At 39.3% G+C, this 16,442-nt stretch overlaps 1 protein-coding gene across 7 annotated transcripts in view; it reads left to right on the top strand.

The window, feature by feature from the left end:
- Positions 1–14,527, top strand: part of hyal6 (hyaluronoglucosaminidase 6) — a 30,221-nt gene extending 15,694 nt beyond the window's left edge. For 2 of the 7 annotated variants that reach the window (XM_048608065.1, XM_048608066.1), the window contains 5 exons: positions 802–858; positions 2,382–2,456; positions 3,230–4,206; positions 10,910–10,999; positions 12,942–14,527. In XM_048608065.1, coding sequence (XP_048464022.1) covers positions 3,241–4,206; positions 10,910–10,999; positions 12,942–13,391 — 1,506 coding nt within the window. In that variant the 5' untranslated portion in view covers positions 802–858; positions 2,382–2,456; positions 3,230–3,240 and the 3' untranslated portion in view covers positions 13,392–14,527. Of the gene's footprint in view, positions 1–801; positions 868–2,381; positions 2,457–3,229; positions 4,207–10,909; positions 11,000–12,941 lie in introns of those variants that run through there. The other 5 variants (XM_048608063.1, XM_020527779.2, XM_048608064.1 and 2 more) reach the window with 4 other exon arrangements.
- Positions 14,528–16,442: the final 1,915 nt, after the last annotated feature.

Genomic DNA, 16,442 nt, shown 5'->3' with positions numbered 1-16,442 from the left:
GGAACGGCAAATTCTGGAGCACAAGTCTTCAGTACTATTGCTGGAATGTTGTCACCATCCTGACTTAGAAATATATCACCATTCCTTCACAGTTGCTGGGTCAAAATCATGGAATTCTCTCCCTAAGGGCATTGTGTGTCAATCTACAGCATGTGGACTCCAGTGATTCAAGAAGGCAACTCACCACCACCTTCTCAAAAGTTACTTGGGATGGGCAGCCAGTGATGCCCACGTCCAACAAGTAAATCAAAAAAGTTAATAATACCAAGTTCCTCCAACATCTCTCCACTGTCATCCAACTCTGTGGGACTGCTCTCAACTGATTTCAATCTAACCTTACCTATAGTATCACTTGTGAAGATTTCTCTTAATTCCTACTCTCACTATGTTACCGCTGAAGGTTCCTAATGATCTATGCTTTGTTCCTTCTTATTTCTCATCTCCATGCTTATCCATGGCGATATTACACTGACAGCATCCATCACAACCTTTCTCACCATCTTTGATTTGATTTGACTTATTGTTGTCACATGTACCTGTGTGCAGTGAAAAGTTTTGTTTTTTTTGTTGGATAGATGCCAGTCTTGTAACTGTACTGGAAGAGCTTGGCTAGGGGAGCAACAAGTTCTGGAGGACAAGTCTTTGGTACTATTGCTAGAATGTTGTCACCATCCTGACTTGGAAATATATCCCCACTCCTTCACTGTCACTGGGTCAAAATCCTGGAATTCCCTCCCTAAGAGCGTTGTGTGATAAACAGCTCCTTTCCTGTTTGTATTAACAGACTGTTTGTTTGTGCAGGAATTTCCTCCAATTGAATTTCACAACATTACTCACTGCCCAAGAAGCGGTTGGCAGGTAGGAAAGGTATAAAATTTGAGGTTGTAGCTATGTTTTAATTACTCCAGCATGACAAAATGGGAGATAGTTGACGAACATAATTTTTGGAGTGAAGCAGTTTGTGTCCCTTTGTAGCAAGACTGGGACAACAATCACGCTTGGGCTGACAGGCAGTGGGGAGCAGTTGGGGCACACACTGAAGTTGTTTTCTTTGGAGAAGCAAAGGTTCAAAGGGGATCTGACTGAGGCGTGTAAGATTATGAGGGGCATAGTGTGGGTGGATGTTCCATAAGTAGAGGGTCCAACAACAGGGACCATATATTTAAGGTATGAGGTAGAAGGTTAAGAGGAAAAATGTTTCAGCCAGAAGTGACTGGAACTTATTGCCTGAATGTTGGTTGGATCAGAAATTTGTGCATCGTTTAAGCAGTATTTAGATATTCATTTGCTTTACCATGGCCTCCAAGGTAATGGGCTAAAGTCTGGAAAGTGGGACTAGTGTAGTCAGATAATTGTTGACTGGTGTGGACATCAGAGCTGAATGGTCTCCTGTGTTATAAATCTCTCTAAGCCTGTGAGGATGCTTACAACCAGCTTCACCATAGACAGAAGTGCATGCAGCATAGTGAGTGGGCATGCCCGTACAACATTGCCAAGGCTTCCTCAACAGACTGTTCAAAACCTGCAACCTTTTACCACCTAAGTGAACAAAGGCAGCAACTGTACGGGAACACCACTACTCACATTTGAAATCCCATGCCATTCTAATTTGGAAATTTATCACTATTGCTGCTCTATCAATGGAATTACCTTCATAACAGTATTACAGCTGATTACTCAGAGAAAACAGATATTGGGATTGAGCTGCCAGCCATCCCCAAAGCATTGAGCTACTAGTATTTCTATAATTCCCTCGCTGTTCTATCAGCTTCCAAATTGTATTTATAATCTTCCTACTAATTTGCCCATAGAAAATGTCTCTAATTCAGCATTTCATAGCTTTGCTGCAAAAGGGCGTCAACCAGGATATTGCCTGGATTGGAGTGTATTAGCTATAAGGAGAGGTTGGACGAACTTGGATTCTTTTCACTAAGATGAGGGATGATCTATTAGAAGTTTAAAAAAAAATTATAAGAATTAAGGATAGGCTGGATAGTTGGGGTCTTTTTCCCAGGGTGGAAATGTTGAATATTGGAGGCATAGGTTTAAGGTGAGCGGCATTAAGTTTAAAGGAGATACACAAGGCACATTTTTTACACAGGGAGTGCTAAGTACCATGGATGTGCTTCAAGGGGAGGTGGTAGAAGTAAATACAAGTGCAACATTTAAGAGGCATTTAAACAGACACATGAATAGGCAGGGATTAGAGGAATACAGACCATGTGCAGGCAGATGGGATTAGGTTAGAATGGCATCATAGTTGGTGCAGACATGATGGATTGAAAGGCCTGTTCCTGTGCTGTACTGTTCTATGTTCTATTTTTTAAAGTTATCCTGACTTTTCCTTACTTGTTCTATTTATTTTCATATTGCCTGAGAAGATTACACTGGAATTTCCCAGAAATTTTATTCCCTTCCTGGGATCTAATCCATCTCTTGGTTGCCTTTCTGTGGAGGTAAGGTGATTGTGAGGTGGAATGAAATAGCACATTTTGGCATTTGTGATCATTCTCCAGCAATCAGGAGCAGGTTATAGATTTGATGAAGCTGCTGGCCTTTTTCTGCCCATTCTTTATATATGATTGTATATTCAGAAAACATAGAATAATGTTTGACATGACCTAATCTCCCTTTTCAGCCTTGGGACCACAATCTTTAAATGATAAAATAAATAAAGCAGTTATTACCTAGCAAAACACATTGTTTTTAAAGTTTGAATATATTTGGAATGACTGACTATTTAACATGAACAATCTCCTGCTTAAATTTATAATGAATACTATGTTCAAATTTGAAGCAGGAAGTTAATTTTTCTTATTCATTCATGGGATGAGGGCATTGCTGACCTAGCAGCATTCATTGCCCATCCCTAATTGCCCAGAGGGCAGTTAAGAGTCAAACACATTGCTGTGGGTCTGGTGTCACATGTAGGCCAGAACAGGTAAGGATGTCAGCAACATTAGCTGAAAATGATAGTTATGAAAGATTAGCCAATGTTTTTTTTTCGCTGTCTGATCTGTGAAAGTTGTGATGGATTTTGAACTAAATAGGAACCTTGTATATTGAATGCAAGGTGGTGATATTTTCATTTTTATATATGTGCGTATGAACAGACCATAAACATTTATATCGATGAGCTAATGATATTATATTACTGACTATGTTTATTAATGCATATGTCAATGTTTGGCAGTCTAAACAAATTCCCAATGTCACTTTCTTGTTTCAGGGAGAGGTTAAATGCCATCTGATTGGAAGCTGAGAGCTATGCTTGTTGCAGTGATTCCCAAGAAGCTGGTTGCAAGACAACTGATGTTTATATTTGTATTACAGATGACAAGTAGCCAGTACTTTAAGCAAGCAAAATCTCCAATACTTCCACGCAACCCTTTTATTGCTGTGTGGAATGCCCCAACAGAACAGTGCAGGCTCAGGTATAAGGTAGATCTGGACCTCAGTGTTTTTGATATATTTTCCAACTCCAATGAGACACTCAGTGGGTCAGCCATCACCATATTTTATCACAATCATCTAGGCAAATATCCTTATTTCAACAAAAATAAAGTTCCTGTAAATGGAGGAATCCCCCAAAACGTTAGTCTTAAGGAACACTTGAAGAAGGCCAAGGCTGACATTAAGAAAATCATCCCAATTGACGACTTCAGTGGTCTTGGGGTGATTGACTGGGAAGACTGGAGACCTCTGTGGGACCGAAACTGGGGTCATAAAAATATCTATCGGAAAAAATCCATACAAATTGTGAAAAAGCTTCACCCTGACTGGCCAGACAAACAAATTAAGTTAGAAGCCAGGGAAGAGTACGAAAATGCTGGATGGAAATTTATGAATAATACACTGGGGTTAGCAGAGAAGATTAGACCACATGGCCTCTGGGGGTTCTATCTCTTCCCAGATTGCTACAACCATAACTATAAGAAAAACCCAAAGAAATATACTGGGAAGTGCCCTGCAATTGAATACAAACGTAATGACAAGTTACTCTGGTTATGGGAAGAAAGTGGCGCTCTCTATCCTTCCATCTATCTGCCACTTGAATTGAAGTCAAGCCCAAATGCACTGAAATTTGTCCATTACCGACTGAAAGAAGCTATCAGATTAGCCTCCATAGCAGTAAAGGATCACACTCTCCCGGTCTTTGCATATGGACGTCCATTTTACGCGTATGAATTTGAGCCTCTGACTAAGGTAAGTAGTAAAAGAAACATGTTGTGTTTGAAAATGGATAAGAGAAACCCAGCTTTTATATCTGCTTTGTGATGAGTTTGCTGATCTTCATTGGACCACTCCAGCAAGGTTAACAATCCTGATTGCAAGCCAGCCATCCGTGCTAAAAAGATACCAGTGAATACAGGAATGCTGATGGGATTGGCTCAGTTATGATATTCCCAAAGTTATATAGTCTGCTGACAATCATTGTCTACATATTTTCTAAACAATCTGTTCAGAGATTGGAGGACATGGGTCTTGAACCGAAGCACAATTATTGCTTAACCATACAAACAGCAAGTGGCTGATGGGTGTGGTAATAGTGATAATGCCCCTGCGAATCTATTACTCAAAGATATTTACACAACAAAAGTAATACAAAATCATGATTTATTTTGTTAATCACACAATTATCATTACGTATTGTACACAGACACGTTAATGGAAAGGCTTCAGCTAGGGATCGTCTCAAAGCTCAGTTTTGAATTAGCAAGGCAGCAACTTAATTTTCTCCTCATATGATACATCTATGTCTTCAGTCTATGAGCATGCAAACATATGAATAACTGGAGTAGGCCATTCATTTCCTTAAGCCTGTCTTGACATCTAGTAAGATTATTTATATGTTACTTTACCACTCTTAGGTCCAAAACAGATTTATTATTGTTCACTTTGGCAAAGGGTAGGAATCCTGAAATCATCAGTTGTAATAAGTTAGAGAAACGCTGCTGCTGAAAAACTCCCAGGAAGATCCCTCGATCAAACCTTACTGATTTATTGGGTCGCTGATTTTTTGCGTATTTTAAATGCTTTTGTTCTTTTCAGCTCCACATATCTTGCGGTTTTAAAACACAGGGAAACTATTATTAAATCGCATCTAAGATTTCCTGCTTTGTCTTCCCATTTTACTTGATACTACCATAATGCTGGTTGGTTACCCTTCTCCAACTCCTCTTAGTAGTCACCCAATCCTCTTCAATTCCTGCGTGTTTTAGTCTTTCATCATTGCATCTGTGCATTGCTTGCAGGGTAAGCCTGAACGTGGGTGTCATTTCCATTTATATGAAGCAGCATTTGAAACTGGCAAATGGGTTTACAGCCAGAACCCTTCCCTGCCACTAATCCTCGTTATTTATGTAGGCTGGTGACAGGCATCAATATATGTTAACTCGCCTGCACCAACGACTGGGTTACAACTTCAGTTGTGAAGAGAGATTGGACTCACTGGAGTTGTTTTCCTTAGGGCAGAGGAGGTTGAGGGGGGACATGGTTGATATGTGCAAAATTATGAGAGGTAATTGATAAAGGGATCAATGACTGGAAATATAGATTTAAGATAAGGGGCAGGGGCTTTAGAGATATGAGAAAAATCTTTTTCACCGAGAGATTGGTGGGAATCTGGAACTCACTGCCCGTCATGGTGTAGAGGCAGAAACCCTTATAATATCTAAGAAATATTTAGATGTGCACTTGCAATGTCAAGACATAAAAGGCTATGGGCCAAATACTGGAAAATGGGATTAGAATTGTTAGGTGCTTGTTTTAGACCAACCCAGAAGGGCCTCTTTCTCTGCTGTAGATTTCTATGACTCTAAATGAGTAGCATACAGATTGTGAGTTGGCATTTAGCAGGTCTTGGCTAAAAATGTTGTTTACAGTTTCTAAAAACAAAACCGGCTGCGAGAATATTTTGGAATGACCTGATAGGCCTGTTTTTATTGGCAGGTTCTGTATTGTTTAACCAATTCTGCAAGCAACAAAGTCAGAATTTAACTGGCCCCTGGTATGAGTGGACCAGGAGCAGCAACATCAAGAACTCAGCTATCCTAATGTTGTAACGTTGACCCCTTTGCTAGATTCCTGTCACTTGTTAAACTTTAAAAAGACATTCCTGGGCCTAAAGTTTACTTACAAAAGATGGATTGGTGTTGCCTTCGGAGCATGCAAGTTCAAATTTGTGACCATGATTCCAACAGAGGTAGAGAGCCTTCAAAAGTGTTTTTGATTGGAAATGCAGGTGAAAAACAATCTCTTCTATTCATCTGCTGCAGTGACCCAGAATGTTCCTTTCCCTTTAAGAGTGAATGATTTAAGGTTTCCGCTTCTTTCAGAACCAGTAGCCTGGATTTTGTTGCTATTAAGTGCGCAATGCTATCTTGAATAGACTTGTAGAGAATTCTATTCCTAGGTGATCTTCCATTCAGACAGCAGCTACATTGAAATCTGCTTTGCTGCTGTAATCATACAAAATTCAGTTTATTTATGCTGTCACATTTACAAATTGATCACAACTCCCTCACAGTAAATGAGTTTCTTCCTTTAATGCTGATTTGGTTTCAAGGTTTCTTCAGTCCTAGTGTTACTACCTAATAATACTTCAACTATTTCTCTGTTAGCCTTGGCATTCATACTTAAGTTAAATTGAGCATAAGACCATAAGACATAGGGACAGAAATTAGGCCATTCAACCCATCGAGTCTGCTCCACCATTTAATCATGGCTGATAAGTTTCTCAACTCAATTCTCCCACTTTCTCCCCTTAACCCTTGATCCTGTTGACAATCAAGAACCTATCTATCTCAGTCTTAAATGTACACAACGACATGGCCTCCACAGCTTTCTGTGGCAGTGAATTCCATCGACTCACCACTCTCTGGCCGAAGAAGTTTCTCCTTATCTCTGTTCTAAAAGGTCATTCCTTTACTCTAAGGCTGTGGCCTCGGGTCCTAGTCTCTCCTACCAATGGAAACACCTTCCCAACATCCACTCTGTCCAGGTCATTCAGTATTCTGTAAGTTTCAAGTAGATCCTCCTTCATCCATCTAAACTCCATCGAGTATAGACCCAGAATCCTCAAACGTTTGTCATATGTTAAACTTTTCATTCCTGGGACCATTCTTGTGCACCTCCTCTGAACCTGTTCCAGGGCCAGTACATCTTTCCTGAGATATGGGGCCCAAAACTGCCCATTTCCTCCCCATTTAGAAAATAGTCCATACCTCTATTCTTCTTAACAAAGTGCATGACCTCACACTTTCCCGCGTTGTACTCCATCTGCCACTTCTTTGCCCACTCTCCTAATCCTTGTGGAGTCCCACTCTCTGCCTTCTGCCAGACAGCCAATCTTCTATCCATGCTAGCACCTTGCCTCTAACACCATGGGCCCTTATCTTACTCAGCAGCCTCCTGTGCAACACCTTGTCAAAGGCCTTCTGGAAGTCCAGGTAGATAACATCCATTGCTCTCCTTCGTCTAACCTGCTTGTTACTTCCTCAAAGAATTCTAACAGATTTGTCAGGCATGACCTCCCCATGATGAAACCATGCTGGCTTTGCCCTATTTTACTATACACTTCCAAGTATTCAGAAATCTCATCCTTCACAATGAACTCCAAAATCTTCCCCACGACCAGGGTTAGGCTAATCGGCCTGTAATTTTCAGTCTTTTGCCTTACTCCCTTTTAAACAGGGGTGTCACGTTAGTGATTTTCTGGTCCTCTGGGACCCTCCCTGACTCTAGTAATTCCTGAAAGATCACCACTAACACTTCCACTATCTCTTCACCTATCTCGTTTAGAACTCTGGGGTGTAGTCCTTCTGGCCATTCAGTTTTTCCAGCACCTTCTCCTTGGTGATGGCCACCATACTTAGTTCTGCCCCCTGACTCTCTCGAAGTTTTGGACATTACTCGTGTCTTCTACTGTGAAGACTGACTCAAAGTAATTATACAGTTCCTCAGCCATTTCCTTGTTCCCCATTACTATCTCTCCAGCGTCATTTTCCAGAGGTCCAATGTCCACTCTTGCCTCTCTTCTCTTTATATATCCAAAGAAACTCTTACAGTTCTCCTTTATATTACTGGCTAGCTTACCCTCATATTTAATCTTCTTCCTCCTTATTTCTTTTTTTGTTGCCCTCTTTTGGTCTTTGTAAGCTTCCTAATCCTCTGGCTTCCCACTGCCCTTCGCCACATTATATGCTTTCTCATTTGCTTTTCTGCTATCCCTGATTCCCCTAGTCAGCCATGGTTGCCTTAGCGTCCCTGTACCATGCATCTTTTTCCTAGGGATGAATTTTTGCTGTGTCTGCTGAATTACTCCGAGAAACTCCTGCCATTGCTGTTCCACTGTCTTTCCTGCGAGGCTCCTCTCACAGTCAATTCTGCCCAGCTCCTCCCTCGTGCCTCTGTAGTTGCATTTATTCAGCTATAATACTGTTCCCTCTGATTCTATCTTTTCCCTCTCAAATTGCAGGGTAAATTCAACCATATTATGATCACTGCCTCTTAAGGATTCCTGCCCCTTAAGCTCCCTTATCAAGTCTGACTCATTGCACAACACTAAATCCAGTATCGAGATAGTAGGAACTGCCAATGCTGGAGAATCTGAGATAACAAGGGGTAGAGCTGAATGAACACAGCACACCTTGTTATCCAGCTCTACACCTTGTTATCTCACTAAATCCAGTATTGCCTGTTCCCTTGTGGGCTCCACCACAAGCTGCTCCAAAAGCCATCTTGTAGACTTTCCACAAATTCCTTTTCTTGCAATCCACTACCAACTTGATTTTCCTAGTCCACCTGCATATTGGAATCCCCCATGATCACTGTAACTTTGCCTTTCTTACATACCTTTTCTATCTCCTGGTGTATCTTGTGCCCCAGCTCCTAACTACTGTATGGAGACCTGTACATAATTCCAACTATGGTTGTTTTACCTCGGTGGTTCCTCAACTCTACCCATACAGATTCTACACCGTCTGACCCTACTTCATTTCTTACTATTGGTTTAATTTCATTTCTTGCGGCAACACCAACCCTCTACCCACCTGCCTATCTTTTCGATAAGATGTATGTCCTTGGATATTCAGCTCCCAATCCTGATCCCTTTGCAGCCATGTGTCTGTAATGCCCACCAGAGAAGATATTCTTTTGGGCACAAAAAAGCCCAGGCATGTCATTTTCAGTTCATTTACTGTCATGTTTAGGAATTGCTATTAGGAGATCATTAATGGATTTTGAGGAGTACTATTTTTAATAATAGAGAATGCATTTGGAAACATGAGGATACAATACTTGTATACAGTAAGATTTAACATATTCTGGTGCCTTGTATAAATATTGGATTAATGTTTCATTAAATATTACCAAACTTTCATAGAATCTTAGAGAACGGAAGGAAGTTCTTTGGCCTGATACACCTGCGCTGACCTTTTGAAAGAATTGTCCAATTTTTAGTCTTAGATCAAATATATACCTTCTAAAACTTTCCGTGAAATCTAATTCTACTTTATTTTCAGGCAGTGCATTCCAGATCTGAGCAACTCTCTTGTGAAAGAAAAATTTCCTGATTTCCTTTTAATTATTTTTCCAATCATTTTCAATCGATGTCTTCTTGTTCCTAACCCATTTATCAGAGGAAAGTTTCCCACTTTTTACTTCATCAAATTCCTCATTAATTTGAATACCTGTATTAGGTTTTTACCATAACCATACATGCCTTAGAAGAAACCCAATTTTTCTCTATGACTGGAGTCATTCACCCCCATTTAAAGTTGTACTCAATAGATTATTACTGTAAAGTTTACAACAAATTTCATATATAATCCTTACTTTAGTGCAGAAAATACATACTGTAGTGTTTCTGTTGCAATCTGGTACCTTTCTCATGACCATTGTGATGTTATGCTCCAAATCATACCTTAAAGCTCACCATTTATTCTTAAACTATGCAGTTACTCCAATCAAAATACTTCAGGTTTGCTAACATCGATTTGAGACTTGGATAACATTAGCATTTTGATTACTTGCATATCCTACCTCAAGCACTAAAATCAAAAATAACTCACAGCACAACATTAAATGAAAACAAATTTATACATCAAAGCCAAAAATATGTAATTCCCAATGTCTTGCTCCTAGCACGAAGGCTGCTGTTTGAGCAGATTGGCAAGAATTGGTCACAGCTCATAGTTTTGCAACTATTAAGGAAAGAAAATCATGAACTGTGTACATATAATTTGTTGCCATGCATTATAATAGGCAAGACTCAATTTTAAAAGCGTGAAACTGGAGACTATTCTGTGGTGCTCCAGTTCCTCTGGAACATTTTGCCATAAGCTAGAAAGTCCAAATCCAGCTCTGCACTAAGGCAACTGAACGAACTCAGAGCAGAATTTGATGTATCTCAACTGATCCTATTGCACCAGAGCCAAAGGGTGATGAAAATTAACTAAGTGTCCCATTGCTGGGAATTTTCTTTCAGTACAATGTGCTGAGCTGGAAAGTAGATGACAGCTGAGGACTGGATTGAGCTAGATTGTAACCATCTTAGGAGACCTTAAATTCACCCTTGAGAAATGGTTACTTGACCAAACAAAGTGGAACCCATCAGACTGATATTTAATTACTTCTAAATGGTTGTGCAAATACTCTTGTATATCTACCAGCTAATAACTAACGTAGAATATTGGTATGGCACAGTCTCTCTTCCTTATACTCATTATTACTTCTCAAACTCAAATCCAGCTCCAGTCTGTTTTACTTCCCCTTCTGGCAGATGGAGGTTATTCTGCAGATTGCCTTACACAATTACACAGCTAAATACAAAATCTAAAGACGCTACAGAGTATGATTTTCCTTTACTGCTTGTATAACTGTTACGTGATAATTTCTCACCCTGCAGATTGACTTGGTTCATACAATTGGTGAGAGTGCTGCCATGGGGACTGCTGGGATCATTCTTTGGGGAAGCATCAATTACGCAAGATCAAAGGTATAACTATTTTAATTATATTCTCCTCCATCTGCCAATTACTCAGCCCAATTCCATATTTACTTTATTTAGCTGAGAGATTTGAGATGTACTGTCGACTTGATGTTCAACATACTTATCACATTGTAAATCCAAGTCATTTACATTCAAATTTCAGTTCAACAGTTTCTATTAAGCTCAAGTCCTCTATTGATTGATCACCTAATAGGGGTCTCTACCCATAGTATACAAGACTTTCATAAGTGTGTAAAAGTTCACCTTCAGTAATAGGAAGGAACATAGGAGCAGGAATGGGCCATTCAACCTCTTGAGCCTGCCCTGCCATTCATTACAATCATGGATGATGGAACAATCTAATGTCTTTTATTCACCCCATCTTCATATGTCACTGTATGTCACTGGTAACCAAAAATCTATCAGTCTCTACCTTTAAAATTTTTAAAGACTGAGCCTCCACAGCCCCCTATGTTAAAGAATTCCAGTTAAAAACAAAATCCCAGACCTAAGTAGCACAGTCTTATTTTTGAATAGTAGTGCCTGGTTCTAGTCTCTGCAGGCAAGGGAAATATCTTACCTGCAGATACTCTATCCCTTTAAGTATTTTGTGGGTTTCAATGAGATCACCTCTTATCCTTCAAAACTCCACGGGCCCTGTCATCGCAGGGTCAAGTGTGGTGAACTTCTATAGCAATAATAATCATTTTCCTGAGGTAAGGAGACCAAAACTGCACACAGTACTCCAGATGCAGTCTAACCAAGCTTCTACTCCACAGAAGCAACACTTCACTACTCAAATCCTCTTACGATAAAGGTTAACATTCCATTAGCATTTGTGATAGCTTGATGTCCTTGCAGCCATCAGTGACTTACTGACAAGGACACCTTGGTCCCCTTGTACATCTACATTTTCCAACTTATTATCATTTAAGAAATACTTTGCACATCTGTTTCTCCTACCAAAGTGAATAACCTCACATCTTTTTCACATTATATTCCTTATGTCATGTTCTTGCCATGAACCTGTCCAAATCTTCCTGAATCTGCGTTACATTTTCCTCACAACACACATTCCCACTTAAATTTGTACTACAATGATGACTATTCCCTCGTTGCAAGTAGAAATTTATTGTTCTCCTTTTCCCTAAGACCATCTTAAAAGATTTTTCTGTAAAAGTGCATGGATTCTTCAGATCCACAGATGGAAACCAATAGAGAAATTTAAAATAAAACAAATTTCACTCCACAGATGTTGCCAGACCTGCTGAGTTTCTCCAACAATTTCTGTTTTGATATCAGAGAAATCTAAAATATTCTGATGGATCATCAGACAGCTGCATTGATTGGTCCAGAGTATGAGCATCATAATTGTACAAAGAATTTGCATGACATTTTTTACTCAACTAAAATAGCCTTTCTAAATTTGAGTTTGCTGATCTGTTATTGGTTAACTTAATATTCTGCACTCATCATGGAGTGCAAGGGACTAGTGGTATTATTGCTGCACTGTTAATCTAAAGACCCAGATGATGTTCTCATGACCTGGGTTTGAATCCCACCATGGCAGATGGTGGATTGAGAATCCAGTGAAAATCTGGAATTAATAGTCTACCAATGATCATGAATCCATTGTTGATTGTCAGGAAAAACCCATCTGGTTCACTAATGTCCTTTAGGGAAGGAGACTGCCATCCTTACTTGGTCTGGCCTACATGTGACTGCAGACCCACAATGTGGTTGACTTTTAACTGCCCTCTGGGCAATTAGGGATGGGCAATAAATGCTGGTCTAGCATTTATTAGCAATAAATGACACCCTCACCCTGTGAATGAATAAACAAAAAAATCATGGAATTGTGAAAACAAGATGTTTTTGATGAATGGCAGCCATTTAAATTCATGTATGTCCTTTTGGGATTGAAATGTCCTTTAACCTTCCTTTACAGAATCACTGTTTATCAGTGAAGCAATATGTGGATGGACTCCTGGGACATTATATTGTTAATGTGACATCTGCCGCAAAATTGTGCAGCAAACATCTTTGCAAGAACCACGGCAGGTGTGTGAGGCAGAACATTAACTCCAAAACATACCTCCACCTGGATCCAAACCGTTTCAAAATCCAAGCCAATCCTGAAGGAGTGCATCCCAGATTTTCTGTGAAAGGAAGAATGAATATGAGGGACATCAAAGTCATGGAAGAAAAGTTCACATGTCAGTGTTACGAAGGCTGGATTGGGATATCTTGTGAGGTACCTGTTCTTGAGATCCCTTCAGTGGATAAAAATTTCCAGAACACAATGGTTAGAACAAATTCAGCACTGCGGTTACCATTTTCAGTGGCCACTCCTGTTGTCTTCCAGCTGATTTTTCAAACCCTTTATTTTCAACACTAGAAGAAGCTTGTGTGGCAAGTAGATGACATGATAAAGATATGATTTATCAGGTGTATACAAATGAATGTGTACTATGATCCAACTGGGGGATTTGGTTGTAGGAGTGCTTTTTATGCCCAAAGACACTATTGTAACTATCACTTCTGCTCCAGCACACTTTTCAGCAACCAATATAGCAATTAATCAGTTGATTCCTGAATAATTCAGGATCTGCCTGAAAGTCCTATCTAATGATGAAAGAAATTTGGGAGAATCAGTTTTTAAGATTTGTTTCTGCAATGTAAGTTTTCTTCCCTCATTAGTTCTCCACACCATGTTCTGATAGAACGAGTGAACAGGGACCATGTTCCTTGATCACTGCTACTCCAGTGTGTAATTCTGGACAGTTTGATATCAGCAATGTGACTGAGGCCTTGTGGTGGCTCAGTGAGTTTAAAATGTGAGCAACTGGGTCACAATAGACCTAAGGCTCAGTTCCCAATCTCTGGTGAGTTAACTGACCTCAGCCAAGTCGGTGGTTGGGATTTTGAAAGTGGCCTCAGTGTCCTGATTTAGGAGGGTGAGGGGATTACTGACCTGGCTTACTGCACTGAATGGATCCTGTAAGCTGTGCTGGAGATGTGCTTGCTTGGATGCTGGTTTTTTAAATGGTAAAGTAACTTGTCCACATTCACTGTCTGGACTTAAAGTTGCATGCTGATCACTTCTATCCAACAAAGAATCAACATGCTTAGGAAGAGAGAGAAGAAATCCTAAAAAAATTACAGGTTTTCAAAAATATAATGTGTAAAGTAGTTCACGAAATATCATTAGTATTTGAGACACAAGGATATAAATTAAAGTACTCTTTAGATTGCAAATATGCTTAACCAGAATGTATTTGGGAGAACATTTGGGATGAATTCTTATTAACATGGACTATTTCTTTTCCTACCCATGTAGCAAATGGGTGTAATAAACTTTAAAAAGTTTTTAAAGAAATATAATGTTTTTTAAGACTGACTATGACAGAAGGCTTTTCACAAATCTAGCTTTGTGCGGGTATTCCTTAATAGTGTAGGGGCAGAATTCACTAATATTTCAATTCTAATTGTTTAATATACAGCAAGAACTTGAAAATAAAACCATCCAACTCATGCAATTTTACATTCATTTTGGTCATTATTTTGGCATGCTTTGTATGACTTTACATTTTTGTTCTTATAAACTTTTGGCTTAAATGTGCTTCCTAGACTCAATAATGATTGATTTTTAAATGATTGAATGATTTTTAAAGGTAAGTATATTCTATGGCTTAAGGTTGGGTTAATGTTTTTGTGTCAGGACATCTAACATCACATGTAGGTTTCTACAGTTTTCTGCATGGGATGTTGCTGGAAATGTAAGCTGGTAAAATTGCAGAAAGGAAAGTTGGGCTTTAGAACCTGAGTTAACAGAAAAAGCAACTGTATCTTCTTTATCAGATCGATGATTTGAGAAATGAACAGAGAAAAGGAAGTGCAAATTAAACTATAAAAATTCAATACCAATCAGATACTTAACATGTAATTAAAAGAGGAATTGAAGAATTGGATTAAGAGAGTGACAGGGAAGACTTAAGGAATGACTCTCCACATCTGTAGTGATTAATTTTTAGGATGGTTACAAAATGGTTCTTCCCTTATTTCAGACCAACTCCAATATTCTGTGTGAATTTAGTTTGTATCTATTATGTAAATACAGCAACTTACACCATTCAATACAGATTGATGGAGAGGCAGACAGTGGCAATCTGCAAAACTATTGCAGAGTTTCAGAAGACTAGCAGCAATTGTTTAAGTTGGACCTCACTTCCTATCCCACCGAACCATATACATATAAACAATAAGGAGTATTATTCCATCCTGGGCACTTTGCAATGTTCTAACAAAATGCAATGCAAGTTGGAGGAACTGCACCTTACTTTCTTAGGCACTTTACAGCCTCCAGGACACAACATTGAGTTCAACCTCAGAGCATGACCTCTGTCCTCCATTTTGATTGAGTCCCACCCCTGGCTGTGTCTTGTATGTTTCTTGTTGACGTTGCTGTCAGCAGAATAGACCCACTTTCTCCTTTTCACATCTATCATTTACAACTATTTTATATCTCCATCACTCCTTTACCACCATCAGTACTGCCTTAGTCTTTTGCTCTGGGCATCCTCAAAATCTGCTCCACTCACTCCTCCTCCACCCAGTGTGTCAAAAGCAAAAAAAAAACCCAGCAATTTTCTAGCCCCATTCAAATCAAATCAAATTTAGTTCTGAAGAAGTCATACCATACTTGAAACATTAATTCAGTATCACTCTCAACAGATTCTGCCACATCTGCTGAGATTCTTATCATTTTCTGTTTTTATTTTAGAATTCCATCATCCACAGTAGAGCCATTGAGTCATATGGCACAGTCCAACTTGTCTATGCTGACCAGTTTTCCCAAACTAAACTGGTCCCATTTGTTTGTATTTGGCCTATATCCTTCTAAACCTTTCCTATTGATGTACCTGAGCAAACATCTTTTAAATGATGTAACTGTACATGCATCTACCATTTTCTCTTGCAGTTCATTTCATATACCAACCACCTTTTGTGTAAAAACGTTGCCCCTCAGGTCCTTTTAAAATCTTTCTCCTCTCAACTTAAAATTATGTCCGCTAGTTTTGAAATCCCCAACCTTAGGGAAAAGACCTTTGCTATGCACTTTATCTATGCCCCTCATGATTTTATAAACCTCTAGCTCCTACACTCCAGTGAAAATCCCAGCTTATCCAGCCTCTCCCTTTTACACAAACCCTTCAGTCCTGGTTACATTCTTGTAAATCTTTTCTGCACCCTCTCCAATTTAATAATAGCCTTCCAGAACTGTACCACAGTAGTCCAAAAGTGTTCTCATCTATATCATGTATAATTGTAAAATGACATCTTCTATACTCAATGGTCTGAGCAAAGGAAGCAAGTGTGCCAAATGCCTTCTTTACCACCCTGTCTATCTGTGACACAACATTCAATGAACCATGTACCTGAACCCCTG

The sequence above is a fragment of the Rhincodon typus genome, chromosome 18 (genome assembly GCF_021869965.1).
Source record: "Rhincodon typus isolate 14 chromosome 18, sRhiTyp1.1, whole genome shotgun sequence".
Classification (NCBI taxonomy): domain Eukaryota; kingdom Metazoa; phylum Chordata; class Chondrichthyes; order Orectolobiformes; family Rhincodontidae; genus Rhincodon; species Rhincodon typus.
Note: the sequence above shows the minus strand (reverse complement) of the source record. Positions and strands in the feature narration are given on the sequence as shown.